This window comes from Haemorhous mexicanus, chromosome 14 (assembly GCF_027477595.1).
Source record: "Haemorhous mexicanus isolate bHaeMex1 chromosome 14, bHaeMex1.pri, whole genome shotgun sequence".
In the NCBI taxonomy this organism is placed as follows: domain Eukaryota; kingdom Metazoa; phylum Chordata; class Aves; order Passeriformes; family Fringillidae; genus Haemorhous; species Haemorhous mexicanus.
In genome coordinates this window covers 11,220,754-11,247,865 of record NC_082354.1, presented here as the reverse complement: position 1 = coordinate 11,247,865, position 27,112 = coordinate 11,220,754, and the positions used below count along the sequence as shown (strand labels likewise).

The window sequence follows — 27,112 nt, the reverse complement described above, 5'->3', positions numbered from 1 at the left end:
AAAGGCAAACAGAGGCCCACAAAAACCAGGTTAGTGTATTGTTGCCTGTGGATTAGGAATTAGTCCTGCTTTCTAAAGCTTTCTAGCAGTGATGCAGAAGGGAAGATAAGTATCATACTAATCTTAAAAGCTCTGAAATATACAAAGTTAACCTGAGATGATTTTATTCCACTTGAAAGCAATTTACCTTGAGGAAAAAATTATTCTCCCTCCTTAAAAAAGAATCTTAAGTATATGGTAGAAACACAAAGATTACATTACCTTTCCACAAATGTGCAGCTCATTATAGAAATGTGCACAGTATTTGTCAATCAGACAAAAAGCATACTTAAGAATTGATGTACAATATTTTTGATTAGGAAATAAAATTGCCTAGAGATTAAAGTCCTGATGTTTAATTTATTCTGTATTTTATCAGCCTTTCCCTTCTTTCTCTCTTTTTTCTCTTCGCATGCTCATGCATTTATAAGTAGAATTCAAATAAAGTAGAAAATTAGATAGCTCTCTTGGCATGACTTGGAAGGGACTGCATTAAGGTTACTGACAATTGAGGCAGTCTGCTGAAAAAATTATCAATGTGTAAGTTTTATGTAGTGCTAGATTGGACAGCTATTACAAGACTTTTTTTTAATACGGGAACAAATACATTAAAATTACTGTCTAGTTCTGTATTATTGTGTGGATTGTGATGTATATAACCTTTGTTAACTTTCTAAAAGAGGAGAGTGATTATTGCAAAGCATCACAGGGAGAGGTAAAGGTGGGCAGGATCAGAAGAGTGCCTGTGCTGTGCAGTCAGAGCAGGAACCACCACCCACTCCCAGTGAGTTTAAGCTGCTGTCATTTAAAGCTCAGTGAAATGTCTGCTCTGTCACCTTCTTCACAGCCCTACCTTTGCACTCTTCTTTATGACACAATTCTCTTGATCTGCACATGCGGACACACCTTGTTCTGTGCAGAGTTCCTGTAGCTTGGTATCAAACTGAAGAACTTACAGTAAGATAATACTGAGTTTTAAGAAATGCAGAACCTCCAATTCTGCTATTCTGCCCTACAGGATAAAATTAATTTCTGAATGTAATTACTCTTGTCCACAAAGAGCTGAACAAGCAGCTGAAACTTGGATTTCTGCCTTTCTAACTCACACATGGGCAGCAGGTCTTGTGGCCTGAATTCCAGCACAAGGTTCCTTAGGAGGCAGGATCTCTATGGGACCACAGACAGCCAAAAGAAGGGCTGGTGCACCTTCCATTCTTCGTTTCTTCCTTTGTTCTCTTACAAATGATGTGGAGGTATTGAGCTTCACTTACAAGGGACTTGAAATCTGCTCTTACAGACTGAGCATGTTCAATTGCTCCCAGTAGGTCCATGCTGAGAGGGTCTCCTCTACACAGACCCTGGAATTATAGGTGTGCTGTAATGCCAGTGGAACCCAGAGATGTCATATACGATGCCCAGGCCACTCTAGGAGGGAAGAACTTTCAGACAACATGTGGAGAAAATACCACCAAAAACCCTCTTTGATGGCATTTTCTAAGTGATACTAAATTTATAGCATTGGGGGGGTGTCACCAGATAACATGCAACCAGCAGTGAATGAAGGTGACAGGAACAGGAACATGTAAGTTAAGTTGTCTGGGGATTTTGTTCCAGAGCTGCTGCTACTCAGAGCTTGCCACCCTCTGCAGATTTATCGTGGAGTAAGGGAAGGCAGATGGTGAATTACCAAGGTGATGTAATGCCTAAAGTGTATTTTGTGATTACTTGCTTGTATAGCTGTTTTCTAAGAAAAGTAATCTTATCTATTCCTTGCCACAGATGCTACCTAATCAGGACTGTGATCCAAACAGAAATGATTTATGTTAACTTCGAGTCAAAGCTCTCTTGGCAATCTTGTTAAAAACAAAAAAAATACCTAATGCAAAAACTCAAATATGAGCTTTCCTTTGGTATCAGTATGGTCCAGCATGGAATTGCAGACATTTGTAGAAAGCTTATCTAGATGAGCAAGTTTCCAATTAAATTGAAATTTTATGCCACTGTGAACTGGTATTGTTATTTTGCTGCTATATGCTATACAGAATGAAAATATTTTAAATTTGTTAATTGAAATAGGTGGAATTGTTACGAAGCACCAGCTGAAGGACAGAGAGGAAGCAAAGGGTCCTCAGTTGATAAGAGCTCTTGGGGTCAAATTTGGTTTTCAAAGTGCAATTTATCTCTCTAGCTTCTGGAGACAGGAATACCTCCGATTTTTTCCAGCCCCTGTAGTGATATAAACTATTTTAAAGAAGGTTCAAATCCACTTACTGATAAAAAGAAACTCCCTATATGGCAGTGTGAATTTGGCTCAATGGATAATTTTGGGTCCCTGGAACTTTTGTTTGATGTAGCCTTGCACCTCATTTCTGAACAGTGACAGCAGATCAGTCACCAGCCCTGAGCAGCAAGCATGATTCTTCTGTTCTAACAAAGAGGAGAACTTGATGTGATACCTGGGGCAATTCTAAAATTGCAGTTTGTTGCTGTATTTTCTTTGTGTCAATTGCAGTACACATCTGCACTGACCCACGACGCCGTCCTGGTGATAGCAGAGGCTTTCCGGTACCTCCGCAGGCAGCGTGTGGATGTCTCCAGGAGAGGCAGTGCTGGAGACTGCCTGGCCAACCCTGCAGTGCCATGGAGCCAAGGAATTGATATAGAAAGAGCACTGAAAATGGTAAGGGCAAAGATAAGGGCTAAAGAGCAACAGCAACAATTCTGTAGTGCTTGTGTCCTGCTCCGTGAGCACAGAGCTTCTGTACTCCCACAAACAGCTGCAGCTCCTCAGGGGAAAGAAAGTAAAGACAAAGTTAATGATGAACTTTAAAGGATGGATAAAATAAATTCAGTAGAAGGCAATGTGTAGCATACCAGCTCTCGAAACTTTGGCCAAAATCCCTGTGGTGCTGATGCAGCAGCTGCCTGATTGTCCCCACCAGAGCACCTACAATCCCCCAGCTCCCCAGGAGAGTGAGCATCAGCCATTTTGCAATCAAACACATATGAGGGTTTCTAAAGTCAGGATGAGCCTGCAAATCTGACTAACAGAACTAGACTGGGTCTTTGGTACATGTGTTGTAATTCTTGCAGGGATAGATGTGTTTATGAACTTAAATGCGTGTGTGCAGTTTTGATAATTTGCCAGTAAAAATTCAACTCAGATTGGTCTAAAAAAGTGGAGAAATTGTTGTTGGTCATATTAGTACTGATAGATCTCAGCACCAGCCTGAGCCTAGGAAGAGTTTAGCCTTTAACCAGTTCAGATTTCTGGCATAACTTTACACTCAGCCAGATTACCTTCTGCAGGGCCACATTTTTATCCTTAACACGATTTATGGCATGGGATCCTACCTCACTTATGTCTCTAATATTGTTGATTTTTAAGTCTTTTTAGTCTGCTATTTGTGTTAAAGCAAGTGACTACAGGAAAAGTTGGATAATGTTTTTGTAGATACAAAAGGCAAGATTGCTGCTTTTAATCTGGCTCAAGTAACTCAAACAAACCTGTTAGCATTGATTAGATTAATGCAGACATTGAACTGGAGTGAGTGAGATCACAATTATGCCTGTGTTAGATGTAAACAAATCCTAGGTCAGTCTTCATACACTTAGCTTAATTACTGCTTTTTCTTAGCTACCAAATTTGGAGGATTATATCAGAATATTATAATGAGTTGTGGATGGTTATAATCATTCTATCACTCTTAAAAGTGAGATGGTTCAGTCTCACATAAAAAGAGCCAGAGCTCATTTTATGCCATTTTTTCATCTCCTCTAACATATGCCCTAACTGCACATTTATTAGTGTGGCACTGCACACTTTTGAAGAGAAATAACTAAAATCAGTCTTCACAATAGTTAAAGAATTTGTACTGTACTGATATATGAGGTATTCATGTCAATAGAGAAAATCAACACTGCAATAGGACACTCCCTTATTTAGGAGAACTTATTAAAGAATATATTGAAAAGATATAAAAAGGTATGATTGGCAAGAAATGCAGAAGACTTTTAGCTGGTTGCCTTGAATTTTTAGCTATTCAGAGTCATGTGAACAAGGTTTCCAGCACACCTCATACAAGAGCTACCCAAGATCATCCCACATGGCCTTCCAGTACCCATCCTGTCCATCACCTTCTCTCTTTCTATTCAGGCAATGATCTTGAATCTTTGCCTAGGAAAAAAAACCCACAATAATTTAATAATTTTTCCTCTCCACTCCATAGCAGCAACTCAGATAAGAATGCTTTTTCCAGGATATCCTTGAAATATCTATCCTGTGCCAGCAGAAAGTCCAGTGCCTCACTATAGTCATCTTGCTGGCAAGATACTTAGGCATTACTTGAAACTTCTTCCCAACAGCCTTGAAAACTGTGCATATCTTTGTTTCTGAAGCTGGTTCTAACACATCTGGTCAGTGACAGGCAGTTTACCTGGACACTTATAAATAGTCACTCTGCAATTGCCTCCATATGCTGCCACCAAAAGTGTTTGAGTCCTGGCAAGCCTTCCTGCCTCAGTGCAGCCAGGTGTTGCAAAGTGCTGAGTTTTCCCACCAAAGAGAAACAAATTAAATTTGAAGCCAAAAGGTGTGCAGTGCACAAATCTCGTGTCTCAGTGGGCATCAGGATGGAGCCAGTGTAACAGGCTCTGTGAGACACCCAGTCACTGCTGTGCTAAGGTAGCCAGACAGCTTCCAGTAAATGCCAGAGGCAGGCACAGCAACTCACATCTGGAAGCTGACATTATGTGTCAACTACCCTACAAATACATTTGCTCAGTTCACAGTTGATAAGAGCTCTTGGGGTCAAATTTGGTTTTCAAAGTGCAATTTATCTCTCTAGCTTTCTGGAGACAGGAATACCTCAGATTTTTTCCAGCCACTGTAGTGATATAAACTATTTTAAAGAAGGTTCAAATCCACTTATGGATAAAAAAAAAAGTCCCTATATGGCAGTGTGAATTTGGCTCACTGGATAATTTTGGGTCCCTGGAACTTTTGTTTGATGTAGCCTTGCACCTCATCTCTGAACAGTGACCAGCAGATCAGTCACCAGTCCTGAACAGTTTGCCTTTGACTAGTCTAGCTCCTCTTCCTGTAACTTCTACAATTTTTGCTAAATATTAAAGCTAATTTTCCCCTACTAAAGTTTGAGACTGTTACCTTTTCTGCCTGAGATGACAACTTGTCAGTGTTGATAAGTGGTAAAGGAAAATGCCTCATCCTTTCATACAGGGAAATAAGAAAGGCTTTTTTTTGAGACAAAGTACTTTATACTTCCCCTTCAGATGATTCATGTGAGTAGGTAATGATAATGACTTACCGTCTGTACACCCATCCATCCTGCCTGGGACCAAAACCCCATAAGCAGTAGAGACAATTGTCTGTGCTCATTCAGAGAAGACATTTGTTCTTTTCTCCTACACTGGGACTGATCTTAAAATAAAGCACTTCCCAGAATGAACAATGAGATGCCCTTCTGGTCTGCACTGCAGATCACTCTGTGCCATATTGTGAGGGGTTTAGCTGCACTAATTGTTGCTTGTGCTTCACTGATGCTCCATTCTGTACCAGTGAACCCAGCATGACCAAGCATGGCAGGATCAGGCTTTCTTACATTTAACATACCTGCAGGGCTAATTTCATTTAAATGCAGCTCACTCTGGCTCACTCTGAGTCACCAGCTGAGTGCTAACAAATGTTTACAGCTGGAACTCAGAGAATGGGGACTGGGGTTGTTTTGAACAGTACAATTGGCTGTGTCAGAAGCAGTACAAGTCTCTTACATAGATAAAAAAATAAAGTGAATCTTTTATTAAAATGCTTTTCTGTTTATTCCCTCAAGGTGCAAGTTCAAGGAATGACAGGGAACATCCAGTTTGACACCTATGGGAGGAGAACAAATTACACAATTGATGTGTATGAAATGAAAGCTTCTGGGTCACGGAAGGTGAGTTTCAAGACATGGATCCAGATTTCACACCATTTCAATATTTATTCCAACAAACCAATGAAATTCAGAAATACCAGAGATGCAGTTTAATAACAGGGTCCTGAGGAGTGCCCCCTTCATGCTGTCTTCCCTATCCCAGGAACCTTGTTGCATTCAGTTCCTACACTAAACCACTCACCCTGCTTAACATCTTCACTGGTTTCCATGTCAACTTCAAACACAACTTTTTCCCTTAAAACCCTTCTTTTTAACTGCCAAGCACAATACCTGCTGTCATGGTCCTGTGCTTAGTCCTGTCTTCTGAATTCCTCTCCATCTTTCCCTCCCTCTCCATATTGGGCTTTAGAGCCACAGTGAAGCTGAAATCAGTGAAACCTTCTGAAATTAACAGAAATTAAGTTTGGTTTTATTTAGAATTTCATAGTAATTCTCTTGTCTCCTAAATAAAGGATAGATCCTAAGTGGAATAGTTGCCTAGATTGGTGTTACAAAAGAAGTTTAAGGCAGATGTCCAAAACTATTAGGTAGACAGGGTCACAAAAGTACTGAGAGAAGAATGTGTGTAGGTGAGTCTCTTAAATCCCCTGATTTCACCTGAACATAGGTTCTTAACCTGCTTGATCACCACTGAGACTCCTTAAACAGTTCTGCACATTTGATGACCAAGTCCCTCTAAACATGGCCCAGCCAGTGAGGGGGTGCAGAGAACAGTGTTACTTCTGTGTTGTGCAGAAATACAAAAGCCATTGTGATAGCCCAGTGATGCAGCCAAAGGTCAGCACCAGGCAGCTGATAAAGTCACCTCGTGCTCACAGAGGGTTTTGTGTCCCACACTGGAGAAAATGCAGCTGTGCCTGCATTGCCAATGATGTCTGTGCATCTAAAGCCAGCTCAGGTCTGCAGGGGCTATATTGGATAAAAATCACAAATTCAGAGAATTTTACTCAGAATGCTGTGCCGTTTCTTTTCTTGTCTGTAGTATGTTCTTATGCTGTGGATATATGGGAATTTATTCCACAGGCACCAACTGATGTGAATTGAGATAGGGAGAATTTAATATGTATTTTCACTTAGACCTGGCTTGTGCTGAATTGCTCTTGGTCTTAAGAACATTATTTCTTTAAGGTAATGGATGTAAAGCTAATGTAGTCCCTTAATGACAAAAACAGTGAATGAGAAATGTTACAAAACCTGAGGTTTTGACAGTTGCTCTTACAAGTTCAGGTACCAGAGTCCTTGTAAAGGTATGTAATGAGGTAACAATCTCCATTTTTATAGGCTGGTTATTGGAATGAATATGAAAGATATGTGCCAGCATTAGATCAGCTGCCCTCTAATGACACTTCATCTGTGGAGAACAGAACTATAGTAGTCACTACCATCTTGGTAAGTTTTATGTTCTTAGTGTGTTTGTGTTTAGGAGACAGGCACGTGGCTCCTGAGGTGTGTTAGACACCTTCTCAGGAGGCAGATGTTGAACACTGTGTGAATTCAAGTGACTGGAAAGTTCAGTATCTTCCAGAAATGTTCTGAGGGCTTGACCCTGCTAACTTATGTATATATCAGTAAGTCTGCTCACAGGAGGAGCTCACTGAGCTCACCATTGAGCTTTGCTGCTTCCCAGACACTTGAACTCAATTAAGTGCCTCATGTAAGTGAAGTTATTGTGCATGCCTGTAAATGAGCACAGAGATTGATTGGCATTTGTCCTGTAGAGTCAAATCTTGCCCCCCTCACTCAGGTACAGCTCCTGTAAACTCAACCCCTGTGGACTGAGTAAGGGTGGCACAAAGAAGCCTGTAGAGAACTGGAACTGCTCTAGCACTGGGTGATAAGCAGCCTTTTCCTGTGCAATCCCAAAGGAGCAAAGCTCTTCCTGTGTGTCACGAGCAGCAGCACCTGTGTCAGTCCCAACACCCCTACAGATCTGCTCTGTACAGCATTCATTGGGACTTCTGTGCTTTTTACAGTTCTACTAAGCATGAGTTAATTTTATGCTGTTTCCTGAAGCATTGTATTTTATTCTCCTATGGATTTAGTGAGATATAATCAGCATTTCAACTAGAATTTTCCAAGAAGGCTAAGGGAATTCAGTGACAAAAAATGCTGCTGAGGATTTCAACCTAGCTTCCCTTAGGCTTCTTTGAAAATATCTCCTTCAGAGCCCCATTCTTGGCCACTGGCCTTAGGAAATTGTGGTTGTGGTACAGGGGCTGGATATGTCAGTCTTTAAACGCTAAAATTTGAATTATTGGTACAATGATGCTACTTGACTGTCTAATCAGGCCTAATTCTGCAAGCAGATGTGTAACTGTGTTAAAAAGTCCTGTTGTCTTCAATGGCTCCTTACCAGGAATACAGTCAGTAGTATGTGTGGCTGTAGGATCAGCCCAGGAGTTTTATGCTGCAGAAGTCTGTCTAATTTCTGTACCAAAGCAGGAAATATTGTAAATATTTGCCAGTAATATAAAGGATAATAACAGCTCTCATTTTGTGTGGTTTACAGCTGTATTTTACATTCATAGACTTTTGATCTTTACTTTTGTTTCAAAGGAATCACCATATGTAATGTATAAGAAAAACCATGAACAACTAGAAGGGAATGAGAGATATGAAGGATATTGTGTAGACTTAGCTTCTGAAATAGCAAAACATGTTGGAATAAAATACAAACTGTCAATTGTTGGAGATGGGAAATATGGAGCTAGGGACCCTGAGACTAAGATATGGAATGGCATGGTGGGTGAACTGGTCTATGGGGTAAGTTTCTCTTAACCTTCATTTTAATGTTCTTTATTAAAAAATATTATCAAAGTTAATAAACTGCAAAATAAAGATCATCTGTTTGAATACTACCTTTAAAATTCTAGATATTTCTTTGTATTGCCATTTTTATAGTCTGCTTTTCTAATTGTTTCATTGCAGGAAAATGTCACTTTTTTACTGCTGTTCTCCAAATCAGAGTCCACAAAAAGTTGATAAGTAGCATTGGGCAAACTTCAAATTCCTGTTTACAGCAGAATTTCCAGTTTGCTCTTTATATGCTTCTTCTTCATTTGCCAGATCTTCCTTTTCTGTATCAGTCTCTTAAGTGCTGGGGGGGGTGTCCCTCTCATTAAAGGTCTGATCTGGGATGCTGAGCCTTGCTGGGTCACTGATCTTGGTTTGTGTTTGACCAGACCCATTTAACTCCATGGTTGCTTTTCAGGGTGAGAAGCAATGCAGGTGTGAAATCACCCACATGTTTTTTCTCTTTAAACCCTGGGTTTGGCTTCAAAAATCAGCTGTCAGACAGGGGAAAAAAAGGCTAATTCACTGCATTCTTCTTTCTATTTCTATATTGGGTGTACATCACTTTGTTTAGTAAGAACAAAAACAGTCCGGAACTGCCATTTTAGAACCCTCTTTGAAAATGAGAATTTTGGAATACTGTTAAACCAGATGGAAGGGGGAGAAAATTGGCTTTGCAGAAAAGACTTCTCAAGCTGATATTTCATCTTTTTTTCCCTCAAATGCTAATGAGATGATTTGTGATTCCGCCCAAATCTTTTTTGCAGTTTATTTTTAACAAGCTTCCCTTTATTAAAAATATCTGAGCAGAAGTGTATATTTCAATTTCATCCTTTTGTTCTGTGGCTGAGTGTAATTTCTAAAAGTCACCTCAAAATTTCCTTGGGATAATGCATCATCATTCTTGCAAAATGTTTGTTGAGATTATTCTTTTCCAATGAATCAATCTTTTTTAAGTAATTGCTAGATTTTCACAAGTTTTCTTACTCTGGAGCAGTCAGTCCTGATGTCTTATTATGTAATTGGTAGCCTGTTCAATTTGAAAATGTTTTATAGAAAAAACAATGGTTTTGTTGTATTGTACTGTGGCAGGGAGGGAAATCTACTGATTACAGAAAGTAAACAGGGTTCTGGACCCTTGGATTACTTCTTTGCTTCCCTGCTGCTTTGAGGTTTGCCATTATGCAAATCCTCTGAACTCCACGTGCCTCAGCTGTGCAATTTGGGAAACAAGTTCACTTTCTTGGAGAGCACAAGTCCATTGAGAACCTCTGAAGCAAAGGTTTAGTTTAGTTCCAAGCAAATTACATTGCACTGGAAACCTGTACCCTCAGTTGCTCTGTGTGTGGTTCAAGAAATATCAAGAGTATCAGCTGTAATTGGGTCCTTTTGATGTACTTGCAAGTGACAGGCAATGAAACTTGTTCATTCACTTATAAAATAACCATACCATGTGCAAAAAGCATGGCAAAAGGGAGCCTGGAATTGCTGCTAACAGTCAGAGCACGGGGGCTGTGTACACTAAGGGAGGAAAGGTGTGATGTGGGCTACAGCTTTTGTGTCTTGAGCCCAGTGAGATTAGTCTGTGCAGCTGCCATACAAGATCCACCTGCATGAAGGGCCTCAAAAATGCTCTGAGGGCTGGAGCACCTGTCCTGTGAGGAAAGACTTAGAGAGTTGAGGCTCTTCAGCCTGATGAAGTGAAGGCTCCAGAGAGACCTTAAAGCACCTTCCAATACCTGAAGGGACTAAAAGATAAATGGAGAGGGATGTTTTAGAGGGTCATGTAGTGATAAGACATGGAGGAATGGCTTTAAATTGAAAGAAGGCAGATTCAGATTAGATATTAGGAAGAAATTCTTCATTGTGAGGGTGCTGAGGACCTGGCCCAGGTTGCCCACAGACACAGTGGATGCCCCCTCCCTGGAAACCTTGAAGGTCAGGCTGGATAGGGCTCTAAACACACTGATCTAGTGGAAGATGTCCCTGTTTACTGCAGAGAGGTTGAACGAGATGTTCTTTAAATGTCCTTTCCAACCCAAACCAGTGAGTGATAAGCAGGTTGGCTGCAGCTGCATTTTCCACAGCCTCTTGGGACCAGCCTAGCTCGAGAGAGCTCTACCCCCTTAGCATCAAACTTAGCCCTAATCATACTTGTGACCTTTCCACACCAGCAAAACCAGCCCTGCAGGCACCACAGACCATTCCTTAACCCCAAAACCACCCACCATTCTCCTTTTCCCCTGCAAAAAGGTCAGCTCCTTTGTATTCTGAGCACAGTTTTCATCTGTGTTTTCTCGTTAATGAAAAATTGAGGAATGTTTCCCTCCCTGACCCCCAACAGTTCCTGTACTCGTGCTGTGAGCTCTGTTTCTGAAGCCTCTCCACTGCAATGCTCAATTATTCAAAGGTCAGATGTGTCCCGTGAGGTTTGAGTGCAGACCCAAGTTAATGCTTCCAGCCCCGTGCTGCTGAGCCAGCTCCCCAAACTGCCCAGCTGAACTGAGCTTGCAAGCTGCATGGAAGCCCACCTGGCTTTCTGGAAGCAGGGAAAACAGCCCCTGAACTGCGAGTACAAACCCCACCAGCCCTCCAGACCTTTTCCCAGCTCTATTTGCAAACATTGTGAAATACCCTTGGCCTCTTTCTCCATCCCTTGAGAGGGGGCTGTGTACCACACTCACAAGGATGTGCACTAAGCCCTTTGAAGATGAGAAGTACTCCAGAAGTGCTAATTATTTGGAGCAAGTGCCTCATTTACGTGCTAACTTTCCTTTATCTCTCACGGGCTTAGAACTCTATTAGGGAACTAAAACTATGTTAACGTAATGCCCCTGTGAATCTTGTCAGCAAAATTACTCAAATTCGGCTCCTCTGGATTCCATTTTGGGAAGACAAGAGGCAGATTAGATTTTAAGTGCCTTTGTTAGCATCTGTGGAAGATAGACTTGGTAGGATGAAAGGGGCCTGATTGGTTTTGGTACCAGTTATCCAGCAGCTCAGCTGAGCTGTGGCAGAAACACAATCCTTTAGATTGCATTTGTCTTGAGTGATAAGCAGTGACTAGTCATTTATCAAATACTGCATATTCCTGACCCAGCAGCCTCCTTGCCACCACCTGGCGCTGCTGGGGTATCTCAGCCAGTTTTTTGAATACTGAACCCTTTTTTGCATAGCCCCATGCATGCAAAATTTCTAAAATTGCTCTTAGGACAATCATAGGAAATGAATGGCTTGTCATTTTAATGTTAAAACCCTAATTAACTGTATTTAATGTTTGGGTTGAGCCAGTTCATTGTTACTATTGCTCTCCATTCCTCTGGAATGCAGCACAGAGTCAGGGGAGAAAGGGCAGCCCAGCCTCCTAGACACTGCATTGGAGAGGAGGGGCCCCAGTCTGCTCTGAGCTGATCCCAAAGCACCAGGGGTGCTGTGTCACCCTGCTGCAGCTCTGGAGGGTGGCACAGCCCTGACTCCAGTGAAGGACTCACTGGAGGTTGGCATTAGCAGGCTGACTGGAGCAGTCCCTAGAGTTACACATTGACATTTACACACTAAAATGCTTCCCATTAGAAATTCTCCCTCCCCTGTCTCATATCACATCAGTCTGGTTGGAGGGTATAAAAGTCTGCTCTACTGTAGGGTCCCTGAAGTCAAGGACAATCTCAGCTGTGCCCTTGGGCCTCGTGGCTTTGCAAGGGGCTATGCCCATTCACTTGGTTACAGGGGGGTGGCAGCCCTGGAGGCAGGGAATTCTGCCTGAGCAGATATTCCCAAACTCCTTTGCTTCAGGCAGGGGAACCCAGCAGGCTTGCTGGAGAGGGAATAACAGAGCTTTGTGGATTGTTAGCAATTTTTAAATGTTAGTGATAGTAGTAGTAATGATAATTTTAATACTAATTATTAATCATAATGATATTTGGTATAAAAGGAAATGTATTTGATTTTTCATAAATCAAAAAGTGTCAGTTCAGGCTAAAAAAAAACCCTTAATTTTGCTCTTTCACTCCAATGGTGTCCAAATAAATCTCTTCATCCTACCAGATACCCATTCAAGCACTGTTATTTTTTTAAACTAAGAGAAATTTCCAAAGAATAATGGAAATTTTCAACAGAATAAAAATAGAAAATGCGTAAAGCTTTTTTCCTGGACATTTCAGAAGGGAAGTAACTAAATCATTCTTAGTCCAGGAGACTGAATTGCTATTTAAATCTAACCAGCAGAGCAATCCAGCAGGGCAAGTGCTGTCCTGCAGTGACCCAGGGGCTGAGGACGTGCCCTTGGCTGGGGCTGAGGAGCAGCAGCAGCTCCCTGTGCTCGGGGCTTTGTACCCACCAGCTGCTGAGCACTAGACAGTCGTCTTTTCTCTTCTTTGGGGTCAGCCTCTTTCTGTAGGCTTTTATTTCTCCTTCTCCTTTTAAAGCAGGCTGCTGTTCTTCCTTCCCTGTTCAGCCAGGGGAAGCCATCCCTCCCCGGGCCTGGTGCTTTTCACAGTGCTGAGGCTAACTGACAGTAGTTTTAACACAGATCTTAATTGTAACTACAAATGCTTTGGGAATGAAAAGAGCAGCCAGACCTTACAGCCTTTAAAACTCTGCTCAGGTTGAAACAAGCCTCTATAAAAACCTCTCAATATGTAAAATAGCACAAAGGAATGAAGCAGGGATGTAAGGGACAGGCAGTCCCCAGAACAGAGCAGCCTCCGCAGTCTGTCAGAGAGGGAGCACCGACACATCTCCCTGCCTTGAGCAGACCAACCCACCCCGTGTGGGGCTGGCCTCTCTGGCTGTGCCAGCAGCATGCAGCAGGACTAAAGATGGCACCTACAGCCTTTGAATCATAGCAGAGAGGCAGACTAGTTTGATCCCTGCTTTTCCTTAAATCTTTCACATGCTCTGAGTCTGTGGCAGAGCCTGACCGTGCCATGAGTGGGTGAAGTTTGTCCTTTGCTCCTCACTCCTGGTTTCTGCAGGAGGGAAGCCCAGGAACAGGTCCCCAAAGGCAGCTGTGTGATGCGCTGCCCTGCAGCTCAGACAGACCCTTGCCCTGTACACATGGACAGACGTGGGGTCCCTGGCCAGGCTGAGCTGTGGTGGGGGACAGGAGCACAGCCCTGGCACAGAGCCACGCTGCCATGGTCCTGGGCTTTGGCTGACCTGAGTCCAAGCACAGGCAGAGGAAGCACACATATGTCCACAGCCCCAAAAGCAGATGTACCCTTTATGTCTCCATCTGTGAATGGCAGGAGTGTGTCAGAATGAGCTGTGGGCATCCACAGAAATCACAAATGGACTTAACTTTGACAAACTGTGGCAGACAGGGCCAACTGCCATTTTAACACCTTAGTACCTTTTTACACTGCTCAGCTAGGGCACATTAAGACTTCAATGCAGCATGGTGCTAGTCAGGTATGACCTGTTGGCTTTAAATAAGTGTGAGCTAATGTGTTAAAACCACATTGCCCCCATGACCTGGCCTCTCAAAACACCCTGAATATCCTTGGGGATATTGGACTGCCTTTACAAAGGGAGCTCTTACCAGCTGATACCACAGGTGATGTGTTGCTCTGTCTGACACTCTTTTCTGGTACCTGGAAACCTCAGACTGCACTGAGAAGTGTTAAAACATGTTCAGAGGCAGTCACCATTGCAGCACAGTCCCTTCAGGTGCCCCTGTGTACCTGCATTCTGCACTTTTGAGGTGCACAGAAGTTTGGCTGCCAATGGAAGTTGGTCAGTGTCCCTCTGCTACAGTCTGCACAGAGCTTAGAGCTGGGGTGCTGCCTGGCTTTCTGTCCCACAAAGTGACTGCAGTCCAGACCCACTTCTTGAAAGGTGACCCTTGAGCAAAGGAGGTGTTCAGCTCCACAAGCAGGAGTGACCCAAAGCCTGTGTAGGCAGGAGCACAGCCCAGATCTCACTGTCTCTAGGGCACAGCTATGGATTTGGGAGAGTCATCAGTAGGTCTGTAAGTAGGAATCCCATTCCTCCTTTTGGATTACAGAGGTGGAACATCTTATCATTTTTCATTCTCCATGTAGAAGGATATTTCCATTTGCTTTTTTTTTTTTTCTCCTTCCCCATAAGAGTCTGGAGGTTTGCAGCTCCCTGGGGTCATCTTTGAGCAGAGTGGGCAGCGCCTCTGTGCTGCCTGTCCTCTCTAAATCCATCCCTCCCTCACTGGTAGGCAAAGACAGAACAAGCCTCAGAGGAATCCATGACATTTCTCGCCCGGCTCAAATGCACTGAAGATGATGTTTGAAACACCATTAGTCATGAGTGATTAGCAAAGCTCAGTTGTTGAGGTTCTTAAACCCCTCTCCAGTTCTGTACGAAGAAGGGCATGTGTTTGTGGTTGTGTTCTTTTTAATCGAGCTCAGTTTGTATGGGTTCTGCTTATCTGCAGCCATAACAGGGAGGGAAATTCTCAACAGTGCTGCAGTTATTAATGATCCTTTAGGGTGCTTAGAGCTCTCCACAAGCTCTCCATTTCAAATACTGTATCTCTAAATAAATAAGCAAAGAGAGAACTGGTTTTTTACCTCCCTAGTGCAGCTAATATTCGGGAAGTGGTGAGCAGCCAGGTTTGGTGTTGGACTGCAGCTGGTCCACTCTCAGTGCCCTGGTTTCCCAAGACCCTGTGTGGCCGTGCCTGTTCCCTCTGCAGAAGCCGCTTGCTGCCGTGTTCACTAAGGGATAAGGGTGGTTTTTGGTGTTTCCAATTCAGTGAATGCCTTTGGTAGGGATGGTAGGAAAGCAGGAAGACTGAGATATATCAGAAAATTAGTATTTGTATCCCATTTAATATTATAAGGCAGTTTTAAATTATTTACAAAGAAATCTGTCCTGTATGATATGGACATGGTAACAATCAGGGCTTTAGCGAGTGATTTGTCTGTGCTTCAGCATCAGCTTCATCCCCCCACAGGAACATCCTGCATGAATTCAGCTGGGCATGAAGGAGATACAGACCTTATTGCATGCTGCATCAGCACTTAGGAAGAGTTCCACCATGCCTACTTTAGCAACTAAAATATTACTTGGGGAGAATTAAAATTCTCCAAGTCCATGAAGATGCTCCAGAAACCAAATGCTCTTACAGCTGAAGCACCTTTCCCTCCCTTGATGGGGTGTTCCAAGGCTGGCAGTCCATGTGCAGAAGTGCCTGGCAGGAAGGCACCTGCCTCCCACCTAAGCTTCACTTCACATGGAGCCATTGCTAAGTCTCCACAGGGGTCCTGATCCATTAAGCTTGCTCTAATAAGTATTAATTTGTAAGTACCTCATCAGTTCAACAGGAAGTACAGTGGCATGGTCAAAGTGCTTAGTCTTCCAGCTGGCTGTGGACTCTGATTACATTTAAAACTGATATTCTGTGTGAATCTCACCCTGACTGCAGACATCTGGTATTTAACAGGAGCTCAACAAGCAGCAGCTATAAGAGAAATATGTTTTTGGGGAATTCCTCTGTGAACAAGTTCCAACATCTTACAAAGATATTACCTCACTTTACCCATATCCTCCTCTCCAGTCTCTCCATTACTTAGGTGATGAATACATTCATCTGCAAAGCCAGGAAACATCCAGGCATCCAACGGCATTTTCAGTTTTTATATTCAAGCCACGTTCAGCTAGATTTTTGCACTAAGTGACCACAAATCAGCTGAGGTTTTCTCCTTGAGGAAAGGGCTACTCAAGGGGAAAGGCAGTGTCCCAGTACACATGACTGTCAAAAGGGACTGAGCAGGGCTGTCAGAGGGGGCACCCAGGGCCATGATTTCCAAGTGGCTTCCTTACATGCACAGGCATGGTTTTATCAGATTATTCCAAGCAGTGAACTTGTGCACGTACCTTGTAGCTGCACATGCTGGTATGAACTGTCAAGAGATATTCTTGGGTGGCTGGAGCAAACCTTGGGGTTGTGTGTGCAAATGGGTGCCCTCCAGAGAGAGGCAGCTGTGGGGAGGGCCAGCCCTCATCTGACAAGGCTGTCACTGGCCTTGGTCTGCAAACCCTGAGCGGTGCTCCAGGATGGCTCACGGTGTTGCTGAGCACCAGCAGGCACCAAGCTCATGATGCTCTGATCAGCTGTGTGAGAAGCCTTTGCCATTTTTGCTTATCATATGTAAAACCCAAACCAAGAGCTAGGAGGAGGAGCAGACCAGATATTAATGACAGTCACGTACATCACCATCAGATTTACATAAAGGCATATTCAATTATTTTTTGGCACGGATTTTAATCTTGTCTTATTAACATTTCCCATTAACTTTTATTCAAACTTCCACTTAATCAGGCTTTATTTTTCCTCCAGAAAGAGATGCCTATTTACTAGTAGGAAGAAAAAAAATCTGATTTTAAAGGTGCACAGTGGTTTAGGTACTGACAAGTCAAGCTTTCCCTAAGAACCATTTTTTCTTTCTGAAATTCTTAATTACTAATGAAAGACCTTCTGTAAAAATATCAATAACATGAATATTTAGAGTGTTTAAAATAGTGTATGTAGGTATGTAGGCTCTCATAACACTCTTCAAATGGAAAGGGCTCTTTTTTTAGCATTCCATTCCACTCTCATACAAATACACCTGGCTGGATCAAGGCTAGAGTATCTAAGTCGCATGACTTGAATCTTTGTAGCATAGAAATACAAGTACAGTTAAATATGTTGAAAATCTATTCTGGAATGTTATTTTTAATCAGGAAACTGAGTAGTTTGTTTTTACATGCCTGCCAACCCATGGAATGCAGCAAGGATGTACAGATTGAAGGGAAGGGTATTCATTCACCAGCACACAGGTGAATGATGTGATAGATGCCATGGTGCTTCCAGGTGTCACAGCCCCAGAGCACAGTCTGTTACAGACCTGTAGAGCCAAGGTCTCTAAGACAGGAGGGCAGACATGACACTGCATTCTCCTCAGATTATCCAGGCTATTTACTCCTCAGGGATTCAGAAATCTGTGTTAACTGTTCTTCAGTGACCACAGAAAGGGTGTGTCTGGTTCCTATCCCTTTGTGTCCCTTACTGCAGTGGAGTTTTAAAGGAGCATGCAAGTAGCAGCACCCAAGTGCAGCTGAAATTCAGTGATGGATTACTTCTTATGGGTTCCTTTTAAAGATCTTGAACTAATCAGTAAGAGAACTTGCTGAAAGAATGCAAAAGAGAAAATTAAAACATAGCAAACAGAATTTGTCCAAAGTCTTCAAGACAAATGGGTGGTTACAGACCATTACTAGAAAATGACATTGTGTTGGTTGCCATCTCACTGTCCAATTTGTGTAGTGTTTATTCATCCATTTTAACTTAATAGAAATATCTGCTGCTGTCATGAGCCCCTTGCACAGATTTGATTGTAATTTTACTTGTTAATAATTTTCTGTTAATATCATGTAGTCCTTAAAGAGCGACTGCAAAATAGCCTGCAAAGAATTTATTTCCACTCACTCTTGTAATTTATCATCCAATTCATTAGCCTGAGGCTCTAGATTGTGATTCTGTTGTGTCTGACTTGTAACTAACTTGGGTTTGTTTTCCCTTTCCAGAGAGCAGATATAGCTGTTGCCCCCCTCACCATAACATTGGTGCGAGAAGAAGTCATAGACTTTTCCAAACCCTTTATGAGCCTGGGCATCTCCATCATGATCAAGAAGCCTCAGAAATCTAAACCGGGCGTGTTCTCTTTCCTGGATCCTTTGGCTTATGAAATTTGGATGTGTATAGTCTTTGCTTACATTGGCGTCAGCGTAGTTCTTTTCCTAGTCAGCAGATTCAGCCCCTATGAGTGGCACTTGGAAGACAACACTGAAGAACCACGTGACCCTCAGAATCCTCCTGACCCTCCAAATGAGTTTGGAATATTTAACAGCCTTTGGTTTTCCCTGGGTGCCTTTATGCAGCAAGGATGCGATATTTCTCCAAGGTTTGTTCCATATCACTCCATCACCTTTTTGCATTTTATGGTCATTTCTTGATACCATGGTGCATATATGTTACTTTCTCAAATTTCTTTTTAATTCCAAATTTTTTATTTTGACATTTCCATTCAATATTCAGCATCCTCATCAAGCCACCATGCTTGCTAACATTTGCCTCCAGAGTAAGTAGCATTGCTTATAATGCCATTTATGCATTTCTGCCAAACTTATATTCACCATGTTGAGGCTGTAAAATGCATAGGGTTTTCTGTTTTCAGCAATGCTTGGAGGGCTACCGTGTTTTTGCTGCATATCTCATTTTACGGTCATCTCCTTGGTGCATATGACACATTCTGTTTTGCAAAATAAGATTTCTTTTTAAAAGTCACATGCAACAGCACTTTAAAGCATCTCCACTCCCATCAAGGCTCCTGCTAGTCTTTTTGCTTTCTTTTGAGCCCAATTTCTCCAGTTTTGTTCTATTTGAATCATCCTTTCATCCTTCTGCTTACCACCATTTTGCACATGTTCATGTCTCCAGGTGTGCTGTGCTGCTGTCCTCTGTGTGTATTGTTATTTCAGTCCAGTCTAATCTGCTGTCCCTCTGTTCATGGTCAATATGGTCTAATAAGCATTGCCAGTTTCCATAAAAGTTTTTCTTATTCATGAAGATGTTCTTTCTGGATAAGGCTGTAGTAAAGTACGATTTATATTAGTACCAATTTTAACAGAGAGCACTAATATTAACTATTGTAGAATTGTATTTCTTTTTATAGAAGTATTTTAAAAACCAGATTAAAATAGTGAAGCTCCCTCTGATTGAACAATGCATACCACAGATTTCTTTTTTAATAACATTTATCATGTTTCTGCATTTACACTGGTAAAATACTTTGGTGATGTGCTTGTTATAAGCAGTAAAATTATCTAGTTTCTTAGTGATGGAGCAATAATTCTTTTTTGTATGACAATAATTTATTAACCAGTTTCCAGCTATTTTATTTATTCAGAACACCTGCTGAGACAAACAGAATGCAGTTTTCCATTTTACAAAATTGCTATTTAGAGGAAGAGAGAGATCTTTTCCCTAAGTACTGATATTCAAAATGCACCTTGTAGATCTCCAGGCTGCCTTTTTCAATACCTGAATCATTGAAAAGGTGCCAGGTTTTCAGATAGCATTGCAAGTCTTGAGTTACCTCACTAATCAAGTGACAAAATTTCTATGAAGTTTCTTGGGAAGGATCATGATTTTGTCTGTTAGAGTGTAATAATCATCCTATAAATTTGTGTTTGTTAGTGTCTCCAGTTCCTGGTGTCTGGGTGTGCTGCTCCCTGTGCACTGACAGCTCTTGGCCTCCTCCCCCTGTTTGCCCTCCCTGTTTCTGCCTTATGCCTCAAACCTGCACTGACACTTTGCCCCAGTGCTCGCTGTTAACGGGGATGAGCAGTGATAACATTTAAATTGCTGTTGACCATGTGTGTGCCAATATAAAGGACCGGGAAATAAGCACTGGGACATCACATGGAAAGCTGCAGGCATTTCTGCTAGGGCTGGTTATTGACAGTTAAATAAAAATGCATAGGATTTCTGGGAAGCTCTCATGTGACTCTTTGGCATGGTCAGCCATTTACCTTATATAACAAGTGGAATGCACTGGATTTTTTCAATACAACCACAATAAGTGCCTTGGAAATACCTACAAAAAAAAAAAAAAAAAAAGGAGAGAGACAGCAGTATATCTGTTTATTTTATCTGTCCATCAGAAGCTATTAGCTCAGTATTAATATATGGCCCTCATTTGAAGATGTTATCTAGTTATTTTGTTACCTTCCATGATAACATTCCAGGCAGTTATATGCATTGTTACAGGAAAAAAAGAGAAATTTAATACTTTGGTTTGAATTCCAGAAACGCTGTTCCTTTGACTGATATGTTAATTTAGGTTGATTAAAATGTCAAATTTCTTTTCCGTAGAAGGGACTATTCCCAAGTATTCCATTCTTAATCCGTATCTTTGTAAGGTTACACCATTCACAGTACATTGACTATGTGAATGTTTCATACTATTTTATTGCCACTAAAAGGGGCTTCATTCTTCCATTGTGAATTTTGTCTGAATAAATTTCTTATATGAGAGCGCACAGCACTCGTAGAGAGATGCCGACAAGCAGTCTGGAGAGATCACTTTTGTACTTGCTGATAAAGGCTCTTTCAGCTGCCTTTGTGTGGAACAGCTGTGACATCTAATGACTAGTTAGATCTATCCTTGGTGAGTATGCTGTGTGGATATTCCAGAGGATATATCCCTATACTCTCCTCTCTGTATTTAATAGGAGTCGTCTAAACAGAATCAGAGAGCAGCCAAAGGCTGGGGGCTAGTGCATCCCTTGATGTAATCAACATTTATTTCAGCAGTTTTGTTCTGCTATCAAAGGCTGCTGTGTTTTTTGCATGGTGAGCTAAAGCATTGAAAATTCACTTTTGAGGCATCAAAAGTAGATTATTAAACTTGCTTTTATGTGAGATGCATACAGCAAATGGAATCAGGAAAAAACAGTCAAATTTGTAATACTGTTCTGAGCAAAAGTATCTTTGAAATCTCTATGAGAGCGTGTATTTTCGTTGTGCTCTTTATTCATGTAGAACAAAGAGGCTAGATTAATTAATTGCTGATGGAAAAAGACAGGGGGATTATCAAAAACTATCTCGAGGTTGGTCATTTAGAGGGTGTATTTCTAGGTCCCTGCTTTCACAGCAGAAGACTCGAGAGACTCCTATTAAAGGCCATGGGAATGTCTTTGTGGGATTTTCACAGTAGCAATGAGAGGGTAACCTGACATTCCTGAAACTCCCACTGCCATTCCTGTGCTGGAGCATCTCAAGCCAGTGCTTCAGATGCTGTGTGTGCCCGTTGTGTCCCCGAGGCCGAGGCTGGCTGGGCGTGCGAGCACAGGGCTGGGCCTGGAGCTTGGGGGCACCAGCTGAGCTGTGTCAGGTATCCAGGGGCTCCACACTAGGACAGGTGTTCAGGGTTATTTGTCAGCATAACAACCATCTTATATCGATCCAAAGAGCCCAAATAAAAATGGAGTAGTGTCAGAAGCTTGTTATGTATCTGTAATATAGGAAATTAAATATCTTTTATGGCCTTGAGCAGAAACAAAATGCAAGCTATTTTCATAAGTGAAGTTTTGTTTGAATGTATTATATGTATTGTTCTCCTGGAAATGGAATGTGAATTTGAATGTTTATTTGTTTTTTTCTTTTGTTACTAATTTGCTCTCATTTGACTCCATGCTTCCTTTTAAATTTCCTCTCAAGGTATGCGCTCTTCCTGTTTACTTGCTTTTGAAATCACCATCTGACTTTGTTTTGACAGTTGAGTTATAATCCTGTTGTTCCAGATCTGTGTTGCTCCTCTCCTTTGTTAGCACTCTAATTCTTCTAAAATAATGCCATACAAATTGAGGTGATTTGGAAAACTATATTAAGCTAAAGCATTAATTGATTGTATTTAATTACATTATTGCACATGTGGACAGGTATGGCTTGCATCAGAAACAGTGGTGCTGGTATTAAAAGCTTGATTGAGTTTTCTATAATTATTATCTGAGTAATGGAAAAATATTTCTGTGGTTCACAGTATAAACCAAACAGCGCTCTCTGATTACCAACCCAGTGTACCTGTACTAACCCTTTTTCTCCCTCTACACCAGCCGCTGCAGTGGGTATAAGGGGTCTTCATTTGAGCAGATGGACAGGGGAAAACTGGGGTTCTTTGGTCAAGGAGGCTGCCAGGCCATGCTTGTCCGTGTTCTTGTTCTTCATCTCTCTGTCTGTCTTTCCTTCAGTGTCAAGTTTGTGGTTTATTTGATTTTCTTTTGCCTCATCCTGTGACACCAAGTGACAGCTATGTCAGCCCAGACTGCTCCGTAGTAGCTGCTGTTTAATCCTTCTTTCTGTGCTCCTTGGAAGACTCTGGGAGAAGCAGCTCTAGTGACATCCAGTTGTCTTTGAAGTGACCTCAATTCTTCTGAGAACAGCCCTGGTCCCCATCTAGCGAGACCCCTTTCTTGCACGTGGGACCCTCGGGGAAGTGCCTTTTTCGTCAAGGGATCCCCCCCATTCCCATCTTCTCCTGCCTCTCAGGTGGTCTTTGTGCTGTATCTGTCTGACTTGGTTCATGCAGCTTGCCAGACCTCTGGGGTGAGGTGTTTTTACCTTTCTCAGTGTGTAGGATGCTGTCTGAACATGCAGCCTGGCACAAACCTTTTATTGTTGCAGCAATGGGAGCTTGAGGTTTCCCTGGTTTGGAAAACGCTTATCTTCTGCCCATCTCCATCCTAGCAACCCATCTGTCCTACCAACAGAAGGAGCAGCTACCAATGCAAGTAAGAGATTTCCTATGGGAAACTGTAGGGAAAATGAACGCATACTATTTTATTCCCAATGCTTCCACTGCATTTATCAGAACACCCTGAAAAGTCTTTTTTTCCTCTCCCTATTTCAAGACCTACCTTAAAGCAAGAGGGCCATGGGAACTAGAAAGTCCAGACAGAGCTTGTCCTGCAGTAGGGAAGTAGATGTTTCAGCTGCTGGACCTGCTAGCCAACCCCTCCTCCATCTGTCTCTGAAATTGTCCACATGAGTGCAGTGAGGAGAAGTTCAACTCCAGGTCTTCTCTGAAGATGGAAAGTGTGTAGTGAAGAAAGGAGCTAAAGGAGGATGAATTTCACCTGACAGAGCCATCTGAAAGCAAGAGACTATGGTTTTTAGTGAGGCATCTTTGTTCTCTCTGAAGTTATGAGACAGATGGACAACTTTAGATTTATCCCACACTACAGCAAGTGAGATAAATCTCTTTCTGAGGGTGTCAGGCTTCTCTTTTTCTCTGCTGGCTCCAAAGGAAGCCTTATGTGACAAGTTCAGCAGGCCCTGATTTGTAGTTGGAGAAAATTGTGTCAGCCCAAGTAAGAGGATATCAAGCTTTACCAAATAGCTAAAGCCAAAACCTTACCTGTTAAGGAAGCTGGCCAAAAAGGCCTGCAGCCTTCCCTGAAATCCCACTCACATGATACCTACAGAGAAAGTAGAGTAAGGTAGATAGATTCCTTGACTGAAGGCATTATTCTGTATTTATATTGCTGCAGATTCCCTTTGCAGCAGCTCAGTAGCTTTGTGTTAGTGACCACAATGGCTCCACAGCCCAAGCTGAAACTTGGAAGTCCCTTACACTCTTGGGAGGCCATCAAGACAGGCAGGGAAGCCTCCTCCTCTTGTGGGTGATCTGGTGGATGTGGATCTGAGGAACCAGCCTTCATCTGCCCTCTCAGTGGGAGCTGCTGCTTTAGCTCCTTGGGCAGAGGAGAATAGAGAACATTGGTGCTTCACCTTTCTCCACATTCCTTTCACATATTCCAGATTGAGCTCTCTGTTTTTATTGTGTTGGTGACTTTTTTTTTTGTCATGATCTTTAATGTTGGATGGATACGTTTTTTTTGTTTTGTTTTGTTTTGTTTTTCTGAATAATTTAATGGCATTTTTTTAATGGCTCAGGCAATCTCAGGCTCTAGCCAAGACTGGGCAGTTTACCAGCAAACCCCCCTGTGTAGGTGGGGTGGGGGCACATCATGAGACTTTTGGTTTTTGCCCATCTCCATCTGTTGGTAGGACAACTTGTACCCACTGTCTGGGGATGGCACTGAGGGGCTTGAAGGAAACAAATAAACAGGTAAGAGTTTCTGCTTCTTTTCTTTGCACAAACTGAGGACTACAGCACCCAGGTTCCACAGATTGATTCTTCCTCCATTGGTATCAGTAGAGCTAAGGGAAAACATGAAATAGCTTTGTCTCAGCAGTTGAAATGATTCTTGGTCAACACGCTGTATTTGAAGAACAAGCAATGTACATGGCAATGAAATTCCCCACCCAGCTGGCTGATGTGTCACTGCCATCCTTCAGCCCAGATCAAATACTTTGAGGCTGATGTTCAGTTGCTGTAAAACATCAAGAGCTCTTGCTGACAAGATCCAGACCTTCTGACCATTAGGCATTTTGTAATTACATGCTTGCAAAAAGGCTTTTTCTTAAATCCTTATGGAATCCCTTTAAAAAAACAAAAACCAAAGACTGCAATTAAAGACTGAACACATGTTTTTTTTCTATTTCCTTCTCTGTTGCTCTGGTGCTTGTAAAGCAGGGATATGCTTGACTTGGAACAGTGCAACATGCAAATTTTAATTAACATAAAACATAAACCAAACCAGCCTCTATTCCCACTTCCATATGCAGATTCAGTTTGTAATTCCTGCTAGGTTGTGATGAGAGAAGGATACTGGATCATTTTTGGTACATTCTTTTGCGTGTTTACTCATATTCCTTTTTGCAGTTTGCTGTATGTTACATTTTGGGAGTGGATGCAGTAAAAGGTGCATTTGTGTCCTCTAAGCTGGGCAAAGGGACATGATGCTGGCATATCCCAGCATGTCCAGCACAGGGAAAGATGGGCACGCAGAGACAACAAAAATCTTCTGGGAAAAGCCTTCTCCAGCAAAGGATTTGTGGAAGTCAGGAGAGCTTGTTCCTCTCCTCAAATGAATTATCTCTTAATATACTGTTCTTGTTGTCACTGAAAGACTACTAAAAGAGTTTCACTAGGTAAGACCAGGTGTGAACTGATTTTTCACTCCTGAGGGAAGGTATCAGGAGCTGGCTCACAGTCCACCTGTTCACAGATACCTGAAAGGTCTGGACAAAAGGGTTGTGCATGTGAATTTCTCTTCAGTGAAGAAAGAAAAAAAATCAAGTGTTGTCTTCAAAGCAATTTAATGATGTGTGTTTTTCCATAGATCTCTCTCAGGGCGAATTGTTGGAGGAGTCTGGTGGTTCTTCACTCTCATCATTATCTCTTCCTACACTGCTAATCTCGCTGCCTTCCTTACGGTGGAAAGGATGGTTTCACCCATAGAGAGTGCAGAGGACCTGGCTAAACAAACTGAAATAGCCTATGGCACTTTGGATTCAGGCTCAACCAAAGAATTCTTTAGAGTAAGTCTGTTAAGTCTCCTTTAAGTGCCTAGTTTATGGGTTTCAGTTGTTTGATTTTATGCAGCTGTAATAGCCATCCTATGCTTTGTGCAATCAGGACAGGCCTGAGTGCAGATTTTAATATTAAAAGGCATTTTATCAAAAATGAGTGGGTTTGCTTAACCTGGAACATCTCAAGATGGAAAACCTGACCTCTGCTGACACGGGAAGGGTTTTGTAACACCAGTTTCAGAGCCTTGGTCTGATGAGCAATAATGCAGTGGTTGGCACAATATTTAGCAGAGAAAACTCTTGCAAGGAGTGATGCTCTTGACCTACTTGCTGTGCGTGCCCAGCTGGCAGCCAGTAATGCCATCCGACGTCGGTGGTCACTTGCCAGAATGGAGGGGGATGGGAGGCCCATGTGCTGCTCATTCCTGGTAGGGCATTGATTGCTGCCATTCTTGTGTCTTCATTGCTCACCAGCATCTGGCTGTGGCTGTGTCTGACAGTCAGGTAAAAATTTTGTTCCCCAGAACTCTGGTTGTTTTTCACCTTGGTTAGGGAGATGCAAGGTTTGAACATTTGGGGGTAGGAACAAGTGAACACTTTTATTTAAGATCATCCTTCCTTTCTCCTCTTGCCAAGCCACAGGCTAAACTGCAGGCAGTTTGGTGAGAGGCATTAGTAACTCTAAATATGATCTCAGTCCACTTTTATGTCTGAAAAGTCATCCTGAAAAGCTCTTATTTCTTTCCAAGGGTGAACTGGAATGTTCAGGCCTTTCAGGGAGCTCTTGGTTCTCTCTCAGCAGTGCCAATCAGATGCCATTCAAACCAACATTTTTTTTGTATAGAAGAATGGTCAGTGCTGCAGGACTAATTACTGCCTGTCATGCATACTAGCCAGGTGCAAGCAGGAGAGAGGAGGGAGACAAAAAACCCCTTGCTGCTGTAGGCTGATGAAATACTGAGGGCTCCTTGGAGAAATACACAGGGCTCCTTGAATTTACTTAAAATTTCAATATATGACACAGACATCTGATGTAAACCTGAAAGGGAATGCAAAGGTATTTTATGAAGCTTTTGCACTGTCTGTAATGTCTTTATATTAAAAGAGATACTCAGTGGTTCTTAATTAACTGTCTTAGCAGGTACATTGCAGCAGCTTCTGTTTGTGTTAAAATCCTGTGAGATAAACACTGACCTTGTAAGGGTGACATTAGTGTATAAAAATTTTTATTCTGCTTAATTATCAACCCAAGGCAGTATTATATCTACAACAAAAATGAGTTGAGTGAACCTGTCAAAAGAGGTAGCACAACTTGTTGAGAAATACTGGTGCTGTTTATAGTCACTATACTGATCTTAGGAGGAAAAAT

General features: G+C 42.1%; 1 protein-coding gene across 6 annotated transcripts in view; it reads left to right on the top strand.

The window, feature by feature from the left end:
- GRIA3 (glutamate ionotropic receptor AMPA type subunit 3) overlaps positions 1-27,112 on the top strand; it is a 144,069-nt gene that overhangs the window by 84,616 nt on the left and 32,341 nt on the right. For all 6 annotated transcript variants that reach the window (XR_009488249.1, XR_009488248.1, XM_059859134.1 and 3 more), the window contains exons 7-12: positions 2,552-2,719; positions 5,889-5,993; positions 7,275-7,382; positions 8,550-8,756; positions 18,330-18,706; positions 25,554-25,752. Coding sequence is in view for 4 of the 6 variants with exons in the window: in XM_059859134.1 (XP_059715117.1) it covers positions 2,552-2,719; positions 5,889-5,993; positions 7,275-7,382; positions 8,550-8,756; positions 18,330-18,706; positions 25,554-25,752 (1,164 nt within the window). In the remaining 2 variants the exon portion in view is untranslated. The remainder of the gene's footprint in view (positions 1-2,551; positions 2,720-5,888; positions 5,994-7,274; positions 7,383-8,549; positions 8,757-18,329; positions 18,707-25,553; positions 25,753-27,112) is intronic.